Source organism: Callorhinus ursinus, unplaced genomic scaffold, assembly GCF_003265705.2.
Source record: "Callorhinus ursinus isolate GAN/ISIS: 27379988/994484 unplaced genomic scaffold, GSC_fseal_2.0 scaffold1, whole genome shotgun sequence".
NCBI lineage: Eukaryota > Metazoa > Chordata > Mammalia > Carnivora > Otariidae > Callorhinus > Callorhinus ursinus.
In genome coordinates this window covers 36,506,176-36,520,961 of record NW_027397063.1, presented here as the reverse complement: position 1 = coordinate 36,520,961, position 14,786 = coordinate 36,506,176, and the positions used below count along the sequence as shown (strand labels likewise).

Genomic DNA, 14,786 nt, shown 5'->3' with positions numbered 1-14,786 from the left:
ATCCCAGAGCCCTGGGATCAAGCTCTGCATTGGGCTTCCTGCTCAGCAGGGAGCCTGCTTCTCCCTCTGCCCCTCCCCCTCCCCTCATGCTCTCTGCATGCTCTCTCTCGCTCTCAAATGAATAAAATCTTAAAAAAAAAAGAATGAAGTTTGAACAAACTGGTTTTACTCACAAGATATTTGATTCATATTTAGATGACAAAAAAAGAGAAATTCTTACTGATGAGTGTGTGTATATATATATATATATATATACGGGTAATTCTAATGGAATATATATATATATAATTCACATTTATCATATATATATATATGATTTCTAAGTGGGTAACACAAATGTTTGTTGAATGTGTTAATCTTCCAGCACCTGTTCAGTAGCTTTAAAAAGATCCTATTGATTTAAACACATGAGAAACATCAAAGTAAAAATTCTATGACAGTGTAATTATATTTTGTCTAACTTCTCATGCATCCATATGTTAGACCCTCACTTCATTTCTTTTGATCCTTTCATGCTCTCTGCCTTTCCTGCTGAATAAGTACTTTTTCAGTAATTCTTATTTTCCTTTGTTTCTTTAGCCTCAGTGAGTATTTTTCCCTTCTGGCCTGGAAAAGCCTTAGGTAGTTATTTTGATAAGAGATTTCTTGTCAGGCAGTGGTGTCTCCTGTGTTCTCAACTGCTCTCAGAGGCAGCCCTAATTGACCAAGACCTGATATTAAGGAGTGTCTTCCACAGCTCACCCTTTAAAGCACAGAATATGCATTAATTAGTCACCTGAGAAATAAAGTTATGAGTTTATGAAGTAGATTAAAAATCTAGAGAAAACATTCAGTATTTCATTTTTTTAAATTTTATTTTATTATGTTATGTTAGTCACCATACAGTACATTATTAGTTTTTGATGTAATGTTCCATGATTCATTGTTGCATATCTTATTCATAATTCCATTTATATATTTTACAGTTTAAGCAAAAAGGACAAAAGGAACTTTTAAAAATCAAGAAGACCTAAACTCAAGTATGTTGCAATATAACTGGTTAGTAGGGCTGTTTGAGAGATCCTAATATAGTTAAAATTAGAGGGAAAGAAATAGGTCAGGGCAGGATGGATTGATTCTAATGAGTCTGGCAAATAGGGGTTGGGCTTTGAAAGACCTTAGGCAGAAGTGGTAATATGATCAATATGATATGATCTTGTTTCTAAAAGTTTGGAATATTTTGGAGCTGTGGAAGACTAAAGGAAGGAGACTTGCCAGGATATTATTAAACTAACCCAAGGGAGAGTCAAAGATGTCAACTAAAAGGGTAGGGCCAGGAACTGACAGGAAGGACTGGACAGAAGAAATGTTAAGAGGTAGAACTGATAGGACTTGTGACTACTACATGTTAGGGCAAGGGCAGGAATTATGATTCCAAGCTTTCTGGCTTAGATAGGGTAAATAAGGATTCACCAGGATAAATAAATAAAGCTAGGGTGGATAAGCAGGCTGAAAGAAAAAGCAATAAATTGGTTTTTGCAGGTTGAACTTGAAATTATTAGTTTACTCATTCATCAAATATTTATTTAGGGCCTAGTGTCTAGTACCTAGGTACTATTATTAGTGCTGGAGATACAGGAGAGAAAGAACGTCCATGATCTCATGGGTCTTACAGTCTAGTATGACTAAGATGATAATAAACAAAGAAGCAAGTGTACAAATGAATCAGAAATTTTAAAGACAGATACATGAAAAAGTGCTCAACATCGCTCGACATCAGGAAAATCCAAATCAAAACCTCAATGAGATACCATCTCACACCCATCAGAATGGCTAAAATTAACAAGTCAGGAAACGACAGATGTTGGCAGGGATGCGGAGAAAGGGGAACCCTCCTACACTGTTGGTGGGAACGCAAGTTGGTGCAGCCACTCTGGAAAACAGTATGGAGGTTCCTCAAAAAGTTGAAAATAGAGCTACCATATGACCCAGCAATTATACTTATGGGTATTTACCCCAAAGATACAAATGTAGTGATCTGAAGGGGTATGTGGACCCCAATGTTTATAGCAGCAATGTCCACAATAGTTAAACTATGGAAAGAGCCAAGATGTCCATCGACAGATGAGTGGATAAAGAAGAAGTCGTGTATATATATATATATATATATATATATATATATATATATATATAATGGAATATTATGCAGCCATCAAAAGGAATGAAATCTTGCCATTTGCAATAATGTGTATGGAACTAAAGGGTATTATGCTGAGCGAAAAATGTCAATCAGAGAAAGACATGTATCATATGACCTCACTGATATGAGGAATTCTTAATCTCAGGAAACAAACTGAGGGTTGCTGGAGTGGGGGGAGGTGGGAGGGATGGGGTGGCTGGGTGATAGACATTGGGGAGGGTATGTGCTATGGTAAGCATTGTGAATTGTGTAAGACTGATGAATCACAGACCTGTACCTCTGAAACAAATAATACATTACATGTTAAAAAAAAAAAAGAAGAAGAAGATAGTAGGAAGGGAAAAATGAAGGGGGGGAAATCGGAGGGGGTGACGAACCATGAGAGACTATGGACTCTGAGAAACAAACTGAGGGTTCTAGAAGGGAGGGGAGTAGGGGGATGGATTAGCCTGGTGATGGGTATTAAAGAGGGCATGTATTAAATGGAACACTGAGTGTTATATACAAATAATGAATCATTGAGCACTACATCAAAAACTAATGATGTAATGTATGGTGACTAACATAACATAATAAAATAAAATAAAATAAACTAATGATGTAATGTATGGTGATTAACATAATAAAATAAAATTAAAAAAATTAAAAGTGATATAATAAAGAGTACTGGGAGGAATTCTATTTTTGAATGATTGGTCAGGGAGTACCTGTCCTAAGAGCTGATATCTGAGCCTGAAGGACAAAAAGAAAATAACCCTAAGACCTTGAGGGAGAATATTTCAAATAGAAGAAACTGCTGGCCCTAAGGATGACAACAAGCTTCGCATCTTGGAAGTCGATAAGTTTAATAATCAAAGAGAGTATGGTGTGAAGTAAGCTCAGACATTTGGGCAGGTTTCCACAGGGCACTTAGGTTGCCAAATCCCACAATCAGTTGGTTAGGCAACTTTGGACTTTAGGAGAAAAGACCAGAATATGAATAAAAATATAGGAACCATCTATTTACAGGTGATGTTTCAAGCCCTGAGAATGAGAACATATGAAAAAACAAGAAAGCAAAAAAAAGGAATGTAAGGAAAACTAACATTTAATGGGTAAAGAAACGAAGAGAAACCATCAATGGCGATGAATACAATAGTAAGAAAATTAAGAGGGTGAAGGGGAGATTACAATGTCCTAGAATAAAAAGGAACAGATAGTTTCAAGAAACAGGGAATGATCAAGAGAGTTAGACATCATAAATATATTTATTTCTAACACAAAATGGCAAAGATCGTTGGTGAATTATTCCTGACGTAGTTTACTTGAAGTAGTAGGGGGGAAAATCTGATGACTCTCCTAGCGTGAAGAGTAAAAATCTGAATACAGTAGAGTAAAAAGTAAATAATAATAATAATAATAATAATAATAATAATAAAAAAATAAAGAAGGAACTGTAGCCAATAAAGACTGCTCTCCCAAGATTTTTTTTTTTTGGAAGAGAAAAAATATTGGTCTTGGAGTATTCTTTTAATGATAGAAGTTTGAGTATAGTTATAGGTTGTGAGGAAGAAGTTAGTGGGAACAAAATGTCAGAAAAGTAAACTAACAAAAACCAGGCCCAGTAGAAGACTGAAGATAGGTCAATCTCTTGCCCACCACTATTAGAGGGATTAACTTTGAATATGAGGCATCTTCTTTTTTTAATTGTAGCCGTTTGAAAAGCCTAAAAATGTTTATGTGGACACCTTTCCAAAGAAGATAGACAGATAGCAAAAAACATATGAAAAGAAGCTCCATATCACATGTCATTAGGGAAATACAAATTAAAACAACAATAAAATTCTACTACACACCTATCAGAAAGGGCCAAAGTCCAGAATACTGGCAACACCAAGTGATGGCGAGGATGTGGAGCAACAGGAACTCTCATTCTTTATTGGTGGGAATGCAAAATGGTAGTTCAGTAGTTTCTTAACAAAATTAAACATACTTTTACCATATTATCTAGTAGTCATGCTCCTTGGTACTTACCCTAAAAGAACTGAAGACTTATGTCCATCCAAAAACCTGCACATGCATGTTTATAGCAGCTTATTCCTAACTGTCAAAACTAGGAAGCAATCAAGTTGTCTTTCAGTAGGTAAGTAGCTAAGTAAACTGTGGTACAACCAGACAACGGAGTATTATTCAGTACTAAAAAGAAATGAGCTATCCAGCCATGAAAAAGCATGGAGGGATCTTAAATGCATATTACTAAGTGAAAGAAGCCATTCTGAAAGTCTGCATACTGTAGGATTCCAACTATATGACATTCTAGAAAAGGCAAAAGTATGGAGACAGTAAAAAGATGAGTGGTTGCCAGAGGTTAGTGGGGCACAGAGGAGCTCTAGGGCAGTGAAAATACTCTGTATGATACTGTAATGTTGGATACATGCCCTATACAAACCCACAGAATGTACAATGTGCACACCACGAGTGAACCCTAATGTAAACTGTGGACTTTAGGTGATTGTGATATGCAAATGTAGGTTCATCAGTTGTACAAATGTACCACTCCAAGTGGGGGCTGTGCATATTTGGGAGCGGGGAGGTATATATGGAACTTTTCTATATTTTCTCTTAATTTTGTTTGTGAATCTCAAACTGCACTAAAAGAATAAAATCTTAATAAACATTTTTATGTGAATAAATCTTATATATGATGTATCTCAAGATTATGAAATAAAAAGACACCTATTTCTACAGTGAAAACCCAAAGAAATCATAAAGCTCTTAATGGTGAAATTACATTTTTAAGGGTTGTTGTTATTGTTTTGATGATGGCACTAAGGAGTAGGGGAAGACTTCTTGGAGTCCTTAAAATCATATCAATTATATGATCACATGCTATCCTTATATATAAAATCATTCCATACTAGGCCATTGACTAGCCAAAGTCCTGGTTTTCCATTTCCAATATTTTAGTCCTTCACTTTCTTTTAAACTCATACATTCAAAATCTCTCTGCCCCTGATACTAAGGAGAAAATCTGCCTCCTTTTAAATCCCTGGAAGATTCTCTGAAAGCAGTTTCAAATGCTAAGACTGACAAAAACACCAGGAAGTGATTGCACTGCCTGCTAACTGACCCAGATTCTGACCTTCAGATAATGCACTATAGGAACAAGGGGTGATAAAGAATGTCTAATTCATAGATATGATCTAGAAGTTAAGAGAGCATGCATCTATTAAAATTTGGCTCTTATTTGTGGTTAATGAAAGACAGAAAAGGCTGACTGCTTGTTTGATTCTTGGCCTCAGAAGTTCTATATCTCAGTGAACTTACCCTGGTCTTCTTAAGTCTTATTGTTCAGTGACCTCCTGACTTGTCACTTTTCTGATTTTTCTTCCCCAACCATCTCATTTTCCAATTTTTAGGAGCAATGATACTTTGGAGTTTAGGATCCTTACTTTTTCTGCATATGTTGTAATAACCATGAAGGTCTCTCACCTTAGAGTATAATTCAGAAAACCTGACTGATCTCAGATAGGCAACAGAAATGCAGGACTTAAAATGTTTTGTGAAAAGGTAAAAAATTCAGTATATTATTTTTTTCAGTTTGTAAGAATGCAGATGATGGGAATCATGAGCCCAGTATAGTAGTATCAACCATAAAGTGTATAACAGTTTGAATACTAGCTGATCAAAAAGCAACAGAAATGCAGGACTTAAAATATTTTGTGAAAAGGCAAAAAATTCAGTATATTATTTTTTTTTCAGTTTGTAAGAATGCAGATGATGGGAACCATGAACCCAGTATAGTAGTATCAACCATAAAGTGTATAACAGTTTGAATACTAGCTGATCAAAAACTATTTCAAAATGGATTATAAGAGAATAACTTTCTGTGTTAAACAAACATATATGTAGCACCTACTATGTGCTAGGTGTTGTTCTTAGCACCTTTCAAATATTAAATTATTTAATCATTGTAGCTACAGAATGAAGTATACTGTTATTATCACTATGCATGGGTTAACTGAGGCTAAGAGAGGTTAAACAATTTGCCCAAAGTTACATAGATATTAAGCACCAACACCAAGATTCATACTCGATAATTTGCCTCTAAAAGATGGTTAACTTACAATATACTACGCTAAGTTTTGTTAAAACATGACAGAAGTTCTTAAGAGAGTAGCACAGAAAAGACTTGAGAGGGGAGCCTCCTGAGGCTGGACTAGGGAGATCTCACTAAAGTTTTCACCTTTTTTAGGATGGTTTTATCTTTCAATATTTGATGGCAACACAAAATCCTGTTCTCTGTCTAAAACTCTGTCCAACAATGACCAGAATCAAATCTTTCTCTGCTTCTATATTTAGTATAGCTGCAGGCTAGCGTGGTCGTGATGAGCATGGGGTGATGTGTGGAATTGTTGAATCACCATATTGTGCACCTGCAACTAATATAACACTGTATGTTAACTACACTGGAATTAAAATAAAATAAAGTAAAATAAAATAAAATAAAAAGAAAACAGCCATAACAAGAGATTAATAAAGATGGTGAAAGACCAGACAGACAATCAGAGTTCCCTGGTAAATGATATCTATTGATTAAAACAAAATTAAAACATAAAAGATAAAAAACATAAAAACATAATTTATAATACCAAGTATAAAAAAGGAAATTTTCTAGAGGAAAGAAAAATCCAAGAAACATAAAACATTAAGATGATAAGTACATATATCTGATTCAATGCCTGACTAGTTTACCAGGTTTGTGAACCTTGTTGTATCCAAAATTTATTTCCTTAACCAGACTCTCATTCCAAAGAACTGCAAGCCTATCCTGCTACCTTACTGAAGGGTTAGATTGATGAGAACCAATTTATTCCTTCAATTTGTCAATTGTCTATTTAAGGCCTCCTAAGAAAATAAAAATAAAAATTCTCCTCGATCACTTACCTAGGAAGTTCCACTCAGTTTCTGATACAGGTTTTGAGAAATACTTTCCTAGCCATTTGAAATACCACCATTTACCTAAGCTGTAGTATGCTGTTCACAATATAATATAATAATATACAGTAACCATGCAAGAAGGATTACATATATATAGTAACAGCAAGGTCTTCCTGTTAAAAACTCTTTACATAATTAGGTGAGAAATTATATTTCAGAATTTCCTTTTTCTATTTATTAACTTAAAATATGTTCCCAATGAAAAAAAATGTCAGGTAGTAATTTTCCAGGCTGCAACTTTCTGAAGAAAATGGTCACTCAGCATTTACAATCAGAAAACAAAACTTACATCTACTAATGAATGTGTTACTTTTTTATTAAATGTATTCTATAAAAATATTTTATATTAAAGTCTCTAGTAATGCAGATAATTCTACAGACTGCATAAGTTAAAAGAAATGGGACACCACCATTGTCTCTAAGGAATATATAATATTACATAATTCTCAATCTATTTTTGCCTTTATGGAATTACATAAGATAAGCAATAGTTCGGCACTAATTCATCAAACAGAAGGGCAAATTTTCACTGTAATATCTTATTTACATATTTAACAAGACTTTTATAGCTACCTAAGAGATGACATTTTACTTTTGCATAGCTTAGCAATGCATTAATAGATTCACTTTTACTTTTTAAATGTACAGATATTTCATAATACTTTATAATAAAAGAGTACAAATAATTTAAAATTCTCAATGCATGCATTAAAATGACCTTCACATTTAAATTTAATATTCTATTGGTTCCAACCCAAAGATTGGAAAGTGAAAGGTGAAATGTGGAAAAACTCAAAACACTTTCCTTTAAAGACAAATGTCAAGGAAAACTAGAACTTTACTGCAAAACAATAATAGCATAATAACTTTTTAAGTTCCATCTGGAAACTCCCCCACACACTGAACTTGATGTTCCTAAATTGATGTGCCTTAAAATGGACAAGGGTGAAGCAAAGAACAAGTTTTGTTTATAAATTCTTAGGTAGCCTTAAACTGCTTTAACTTCCTAAGGACAGATTATGGTTTGGAAAAATTTCCAGGGCCTCACACCAGTGCTGGGATTTGTATGTCCTGGATCAATGTGAATTTTGAGGAATAGGCACTTCCTTTGCAAGCAGGTGAAAAGTAACTATGCTGAGAGAAAGAGAAACTTTTTTCTTCACTTGTTAACAAAGACAAATACACTGTTGCCACAGAATTTTGTATGTCTAGTTTTTAAAACAATTTAGAATAAAGAAACCAAAGGGTTGAAAACAGGATTTCCAAATGCAAAATTGTATAGACTTACTGGTACATGCCATGGAAGGTGGGTCTTTTTCAGCTCGGAAGTAACCCTTTTCACACTGACAGACAGAAGTTGCTTCCATATAGGTGAAACTGTGGGGAGGGCATTTAGAACATTTTGTGTTCCCAGCAAATGCTTTATAGAATCCTGGTCTGCAAGCTGTAAAAAGAGGAAAATATTTTTATTGTTATTATTGCTTGCCTTATTTTATTTGTACACATACATGTTTTAATTGACACACATTTTGATCTCAAGAGTTCAGTGTTACACATATACAGAAAAGTCAATATATGTTAATATTAATAATGAAATTAGTTATTCAAAATCAGTAACATAATGGTGACATCATATTTAGGATCAGGTTGCTATTTTGGAAAGTGTACCTGATACACATACACAAAATAATTGATTACCAGAGTGTGGGGATGCCGCTCACTGGCAGTAAGGGGAATGATTTTGTGTAGTTCTAGGAGATAGCATTAAATAACATTGAATTACATTGTGTAAAATGTATTTGCATTCCATTTTTCCCTCAATCCTTCTGAGTACTAAAGGAGAAAGTCCCAGTGTGGGGTTGGCATTTCTTTTTTTTTTTTTTTTTAAGATTTTATTTATTTATTTGAGAGAGAGAATGAGATAGAGAGCATGAGAGGGGGGAGGGTCAGAGGGAGAAGCAGACTCCCTGCTGAACAAGGAGCCCGATGTGGGACTCGATCCTGGGACTCCAGGATCATGACCTGAACTGAAGCCAGTCGCTTAACCAACTGAGCCACCCAGGTACCCAGGGCTGGTATTTCTTTTTTTTTTTTTTTTTTTAATTTTTTTATTGTTATGTTAATCACCATATATTACATCATTAGTTTTTGATGCAGTGTTCCATGATTCATTGTTTGTTCATAACACCCAGTGCACCATGCAAAACGTGCCCTCCTCAATACCCATCACCAGGCTAACCCATCCCCCCACCCCCCTACCCTCTAGAACCCTCAGTTTTTCAGAGTCCATCATCTCTCATGGTTCGTCTCCCCCTCTGACATACTCCCCTTTTCTTCCTCTCCTGTTATCTTCTTCTTTTCCTTTTTTCTTAAAATATGTTGCGTTATTTGTTTCAGAAGTACAGATCTGTGATTCAAAGTCTTGCACAATTCACAGCGCTCACCGTAGCACATACCCTCCCCAATGTCTATCACCCAGCCATCCCATCCCTCCCACCCCCAACCACTCCAGTAACACTCAGTTTGTTTCCTGAGATTAAGAATTCCTCATATCAGTGAGGTCATGTGAGGGCTGGTATTTCTTAACACCTGTCCTATTGGTGAAAAATTTTTTTTTAAACAAAATGAAAGCTGGCTTTAGGTTCAGAGACTTTAGCAAGAATCTACCTATAGTTTACTTTACTTTTCTCATTTTATTTTTATTTTTTATGGCAAGCAATTTTTTTGTTTATTATATTTAAATACATTCATTTAAAATTTTTGAATTAATTTCAAAAGTGGGTAGACAAAATATTAAGTAAATAAGATATACATGCTATACACATATGGCAAGAACCATGAAAACTGTAAGCAAATAACCAAATTTTCACCAAAAAATCATGAAAATGAAATGTAAATAATAAAAGTTATGTGATGAAATGTTTTATTAGACCACATTTTCTTTTTGCTTAACCATATTGTCATTTATAGGGTACTTTTTCACAGAAATGGAAGACCTAGAAAAAAGGATCCTATGCTAAGTATGCATCCAATGTCCTGAATGTGGAGGGGTAGCTGTTTCTGGTCTCAAAGAAACCACTGCTGACCACTTTCTAAATTAACACTGATATACAAAATAAAGGAAGAATAATTTTCCAGTAACATATATTATGTTAAAAAATGTCTTAACAAACTACTTCTTTTAATCTAATATAATACATTTTCACAAAATGCTCTATTTAAAAATACACAATAATTAACAATAATGGACAATAATCTCTTGATAAGGCTTCTGCTTATATATTCAGAAAGAAAGAAAAAAATGCCTTTTTTAAAGGTAAATTTAACTCCTACCTAAATGAGTCCCAATAAAATAACCATTTGTCTTTCCCTAGGTACATATTTCAATGCATGTTCCTACAGATCTAAATGACTGCAATTCTACTGATACCAGTAGTATACTATGCACCACTGACTCACCCTCTAGGAGGCATAAACCATAAGAGGGGGGCGTGCGTGCATGCACACGTGCACACACACACACACACACACGTGCGCGTGTGCACATATGTAATTACTGGATTATTTTTTATAGTTTATGTTTGCTTTTATAATAATGCTTTATATAAATGACGTAGTAATTCAAGAGAAGTTATGATCAATTCTGTACAGTAAAATTACTTTTAAAAACCTGGTTATTCACTATCAATGAAGCTATTAGTGGTGATCCATAAATATCAATCACAGTCTCTTTAACTTGTTGATAAATTAATTAGTACTATGTGACTAATCAATAAAGACACTGTATCATCAAAATAGTTCTTTAAGTCTGTCAAAATTCAGAGTATGTAAATAATATATACTCAACCCCAACATTTTCACAAATAAAGTATTCTTTAAAAAATATGTAATCGCTAAATTTAATCTTATGATACAGTAGTTACAAGACAATGTATTATAAAATATTTAATAAATCTAGCTTATATATATTTTGTCAGTAATTATTTTCTACTTAATTATGAAGTTTAAAATAACTGAATATATTCCATAGAATACATGTGTGATACTTTGGCAAGTAATTTTAAGTGTTGAACCCAACTAGAAATTTAATCATATCTTTATCTCATCTACTACAATATTTATAAATCTAATAAACCACATAGTTTATAGAGAATGTGCAAATTTAAATGGGGAGCTTGCATTCTGCATATTCCAATATTATTTTAAATATAATTTAAGTATTATTATAAGGGCCTTCTGAAATAAGACCATTCTGAAATAAATTAAATAGAAATGTGAACACTATAGGACTATACTAAAGTTTATTATATGTGCAGATACAAAACCTGTAAGACACATAAACAAGAGCTGTAAACCTTGTTTCCTTTCTGTTATCAGTCATTCAAATCTCAGTCATAAACACTGTTTAGCATATAAAGTAGTCTGCCAATAACTTCATTTCGTGCAGCAAAACACCGTTACCTTTATTTTCTGTGGTAACTAAAAACCAAAAATTTAAATAATTTCTTATCTGAAGTGTTTTCAGCTAATCTGTCACCTTCTTTTAGAATTGTAGAGTGCTTAAAGCAGCTCTTAAAATACTTAGAATAGCTTAGTGATAGTCAAACTCTTCTAGAGACCAGGCTGCTAAATGGTCTCAGCACCCAATCTTGTCTACTTTAATTCTGTAAACAGAAGGATCTTCTAAACCTGCTCTGTCCAATAGTACTAAAAATCAATATATATATAATATATATAATTATATATATATGTCATTTTAAATTTTGTAGGAGCCACATTAAAAAAACTAAAGAGGTGAAATTTTAATAATATATTTTATTTAACACAATATATCCAAAATATTATCATTTCAACATAAAAGCTAGCTCTTGAAATATTTTACATTTGGGTTTTTTTGTACTATTTTGTACTAATTTGATATGTATTTTACATTCACTGCATATCTCAATTTGAACTAGCCACATTTCAAGTGCCTACTCACCTCATGTGCCTATTAGCTACCACATTGGATCATGCAGTGTTGAACACAGAAATCTGTTCATTATATCTTCCTGTTGAAAAAACTTCCCACCATCTTTGTGTTAGTTTAAAACGGATTGGATTATAAGTTTCCCTGTGGTTTGACTCTGTCTACAGCTCCAACCACATCACAGGAAGCTACTTCCCTCTCACACACACTCCCTTGATTAAGGCTTTGCCTTTCTACAGTCTATTCTCAACCCAGCAGGCAGTGATCTCCTCAGAACTTATATGAGATCACATTATCACTGGGCTTCGAGCGTCCAGTGGCTTTCCATTTCCCCTAGTCAAGCCATTGCCCTATTAACTGTCTACTAGGCATCCCATGCTTTTGCTCCCTACCCATTTCCCGTGACTCTGCTTTTCATCAGTTCTTTTTCCATCACGTACTCTGCTCCAGCCACACTGGCCTCCCTCAGAATCTTTCATGAAAGCATGCTCCTGCTACTGGGCCTTTAACACTTGCTCTTACTCGCCTATCTGTATGGTTTGCTCCCTCCTTGAGATCAGGTCTTTGTAACAATGTTATTGTATTAATGAAGCCTGATTCCCTTTTTAAAACTGCACCTCCTGCTACATCCTACCACAGTATTTTATATTTACCCTCCACACTTTTTCCTGTCTACAAAGAACCTAACATCTGACACATGATATGTTTAATTTTTAAGGCTATTTCCTCCTAAAATGTATGCTCTGTTAGGGCAGAGATTTTTGTCTCTTTTGTTTACTGAGGTGTATCTCCAGGGCTTGGACCAGCGCCAGGCATTATTTGGCCCTTCCTCGGTATTCGGTGAATGAATGAATGACTTGCTAAAGGTCTCCTTTAATTTCTATGAATCTACCATTATCATTCTTCTGCTTGAACCTTTTCTACTTTTGAAAATCTCTTTTCTCCATCCCACCCCATGACCCAATCATCTTGCTAACTCCTAGTCCTCTTTTAGGTCCCATTTCTTCCTGACTTTCTAGACTAGTTTAGTTTCTCTAAGCACCTTTGACTTCTCAACAATACCTGTTGGTTTGCAAACTAGCGCTGTGCATGGAAGGCAGGGGGAGACAGAAAAAGAGGCAGGCCACTCCAGATTGGTAGGTGGCAGGTTTCATAAACAAGGGAGATGACATATGAAGCTCGTTCTGGGCAGCTGAAAGACAAACAGCTCTCTGCACCTGCCCTCCAGAATCCTAAACGTTTATATAAAGGTCTTAAATGGGTTGAGTCACGTATACTTTACAGATGGTCTCAACACCACCTTACTCTCTCAAGGCTCTGTCCTTGAAAACAGCTCCCACTGTGGGAATGGTAGGCAGATCATAGAGTCCAAGGACAGGAAAGGGGTTGAGGAGCCTCCAACTGCCCGGGTCCAGTTCAAGGGTTAACCAGCGGTGGCCACATGTTCTGTGTTACTTTTTCAGCAACACCTTGGCGATCACTTGTTTAATGGCTGTAAGTTCCTCAAGGGCAGGTTGGTAACAGTGATTATCATAAAGTAGGTGTTCAATACATATTTTTTTTCACTGAATTGGACAGAGTGTTAGTACTCTGCTAATTAAGTTCCTGCAGAAGGTTATGCATTTCTACTCAGTGTATATTCTGATCATAGCATAATTCATCTTACTATAAATTTATAGGTTTTGTTTTTGTCTTTGGCTTGCTAAATTACTGTAACTTAGGGATGGAAACAGTGAATAAAGATTTTGAAAGTGATTCAATTGCAACTCAAAACTAATCTAATATCTCAAGGTGAGCTGGCTGCTAGGAAAAAAAAAAACAAAACCTTTCCAGTTGAAGTTATCTACATGATTTTGAATTTGAATATTTTGCCTACCACAAAAAATATAAATATGAATTGGATGTTGGTACTGCAACTCTCAACCTTATCTCTGATTTGAAATGTGTGTGTACACATCAAAATTTCCTTTAAAACTCTTAAAATGTTAAACTTATAAAACACATTTAGATTGTTAACATAATACCCTATTTTAATATTAAGGTTTAGTATAATATTTCATTTCAAAACATAGGATTATGCTGTTAAAAATGTTAGAAAGCCACTGTTCTAGGTAGTTACATACTCTTTATGTAGCACACATTAATGGTATACCACACATACCTCTCTATTAGTTTGAGTCATATGAGATTATAACTGTCTTGTCACATTTATCACCTCAATTTCTTGGAACTGCCACAAGTCAGACACGGGCATATATCCATAATGCTTAGCGTATTACAAGTATATATTTCATTTTTACATATGCTTAAAAATTTAATGAGTGAATGACTAAATAATTCACTAGTGTCTACTATGAAATTACTAGAACTCTAAATGTAATAATCATTCTACATATCTATTCAGTTAGTGATTTTAGATTTTGTTTGTATTTCTGTTACAATTGGGATATTAGTACCTACATCTTGAGAATGTTTAAATTGTTTTATTTTTCTTCTCTATTACTTCTTTATCTATTTATAGGGAGTGTAAACTTCATTTCCAAAAACAAACCACCCCACATAAGATAAGAATATTTTCCAATGTATGTCAATACCACACAAAATATGAAATTTAAAGATCATCTGATGCAGTGATTTCTAATTTGTTTCTTTTAGAAA

At 34.4% G+C, this 14,786-nt stretch overlaps 1 protein-coding gene across 10 annotated transcripts in view; it reads right to left on the bottom strand.

Moving 5' to 3' along the window:
- Nucleotides 1–14,786, bottom strand: part of EPHA6 (EPH receptor A6) — an 831,631-nt gene that overhangs the window by 437,955 nt on the left and 378,890 nt on the right. For all 10 annotated transcript variants that reach the window (XR_012378040.1, XM_073892326.1, XM_073892340.1 and 7 more), the window contains exon 4: nucleotides 8,448–8,603. Coding sequence is in view for 9 of the 10 variants with exons in the window: in XM_073892326.1 (XP_073748427.1) it covers nucleotides 8,448–8,603 (156 nt within the window). In the remaining variant the exon portion in view is untranslated. The remainder of the gene's footprint in view (nucleotides 1–8,447; nucleotides 8,604–14,786) is intronic.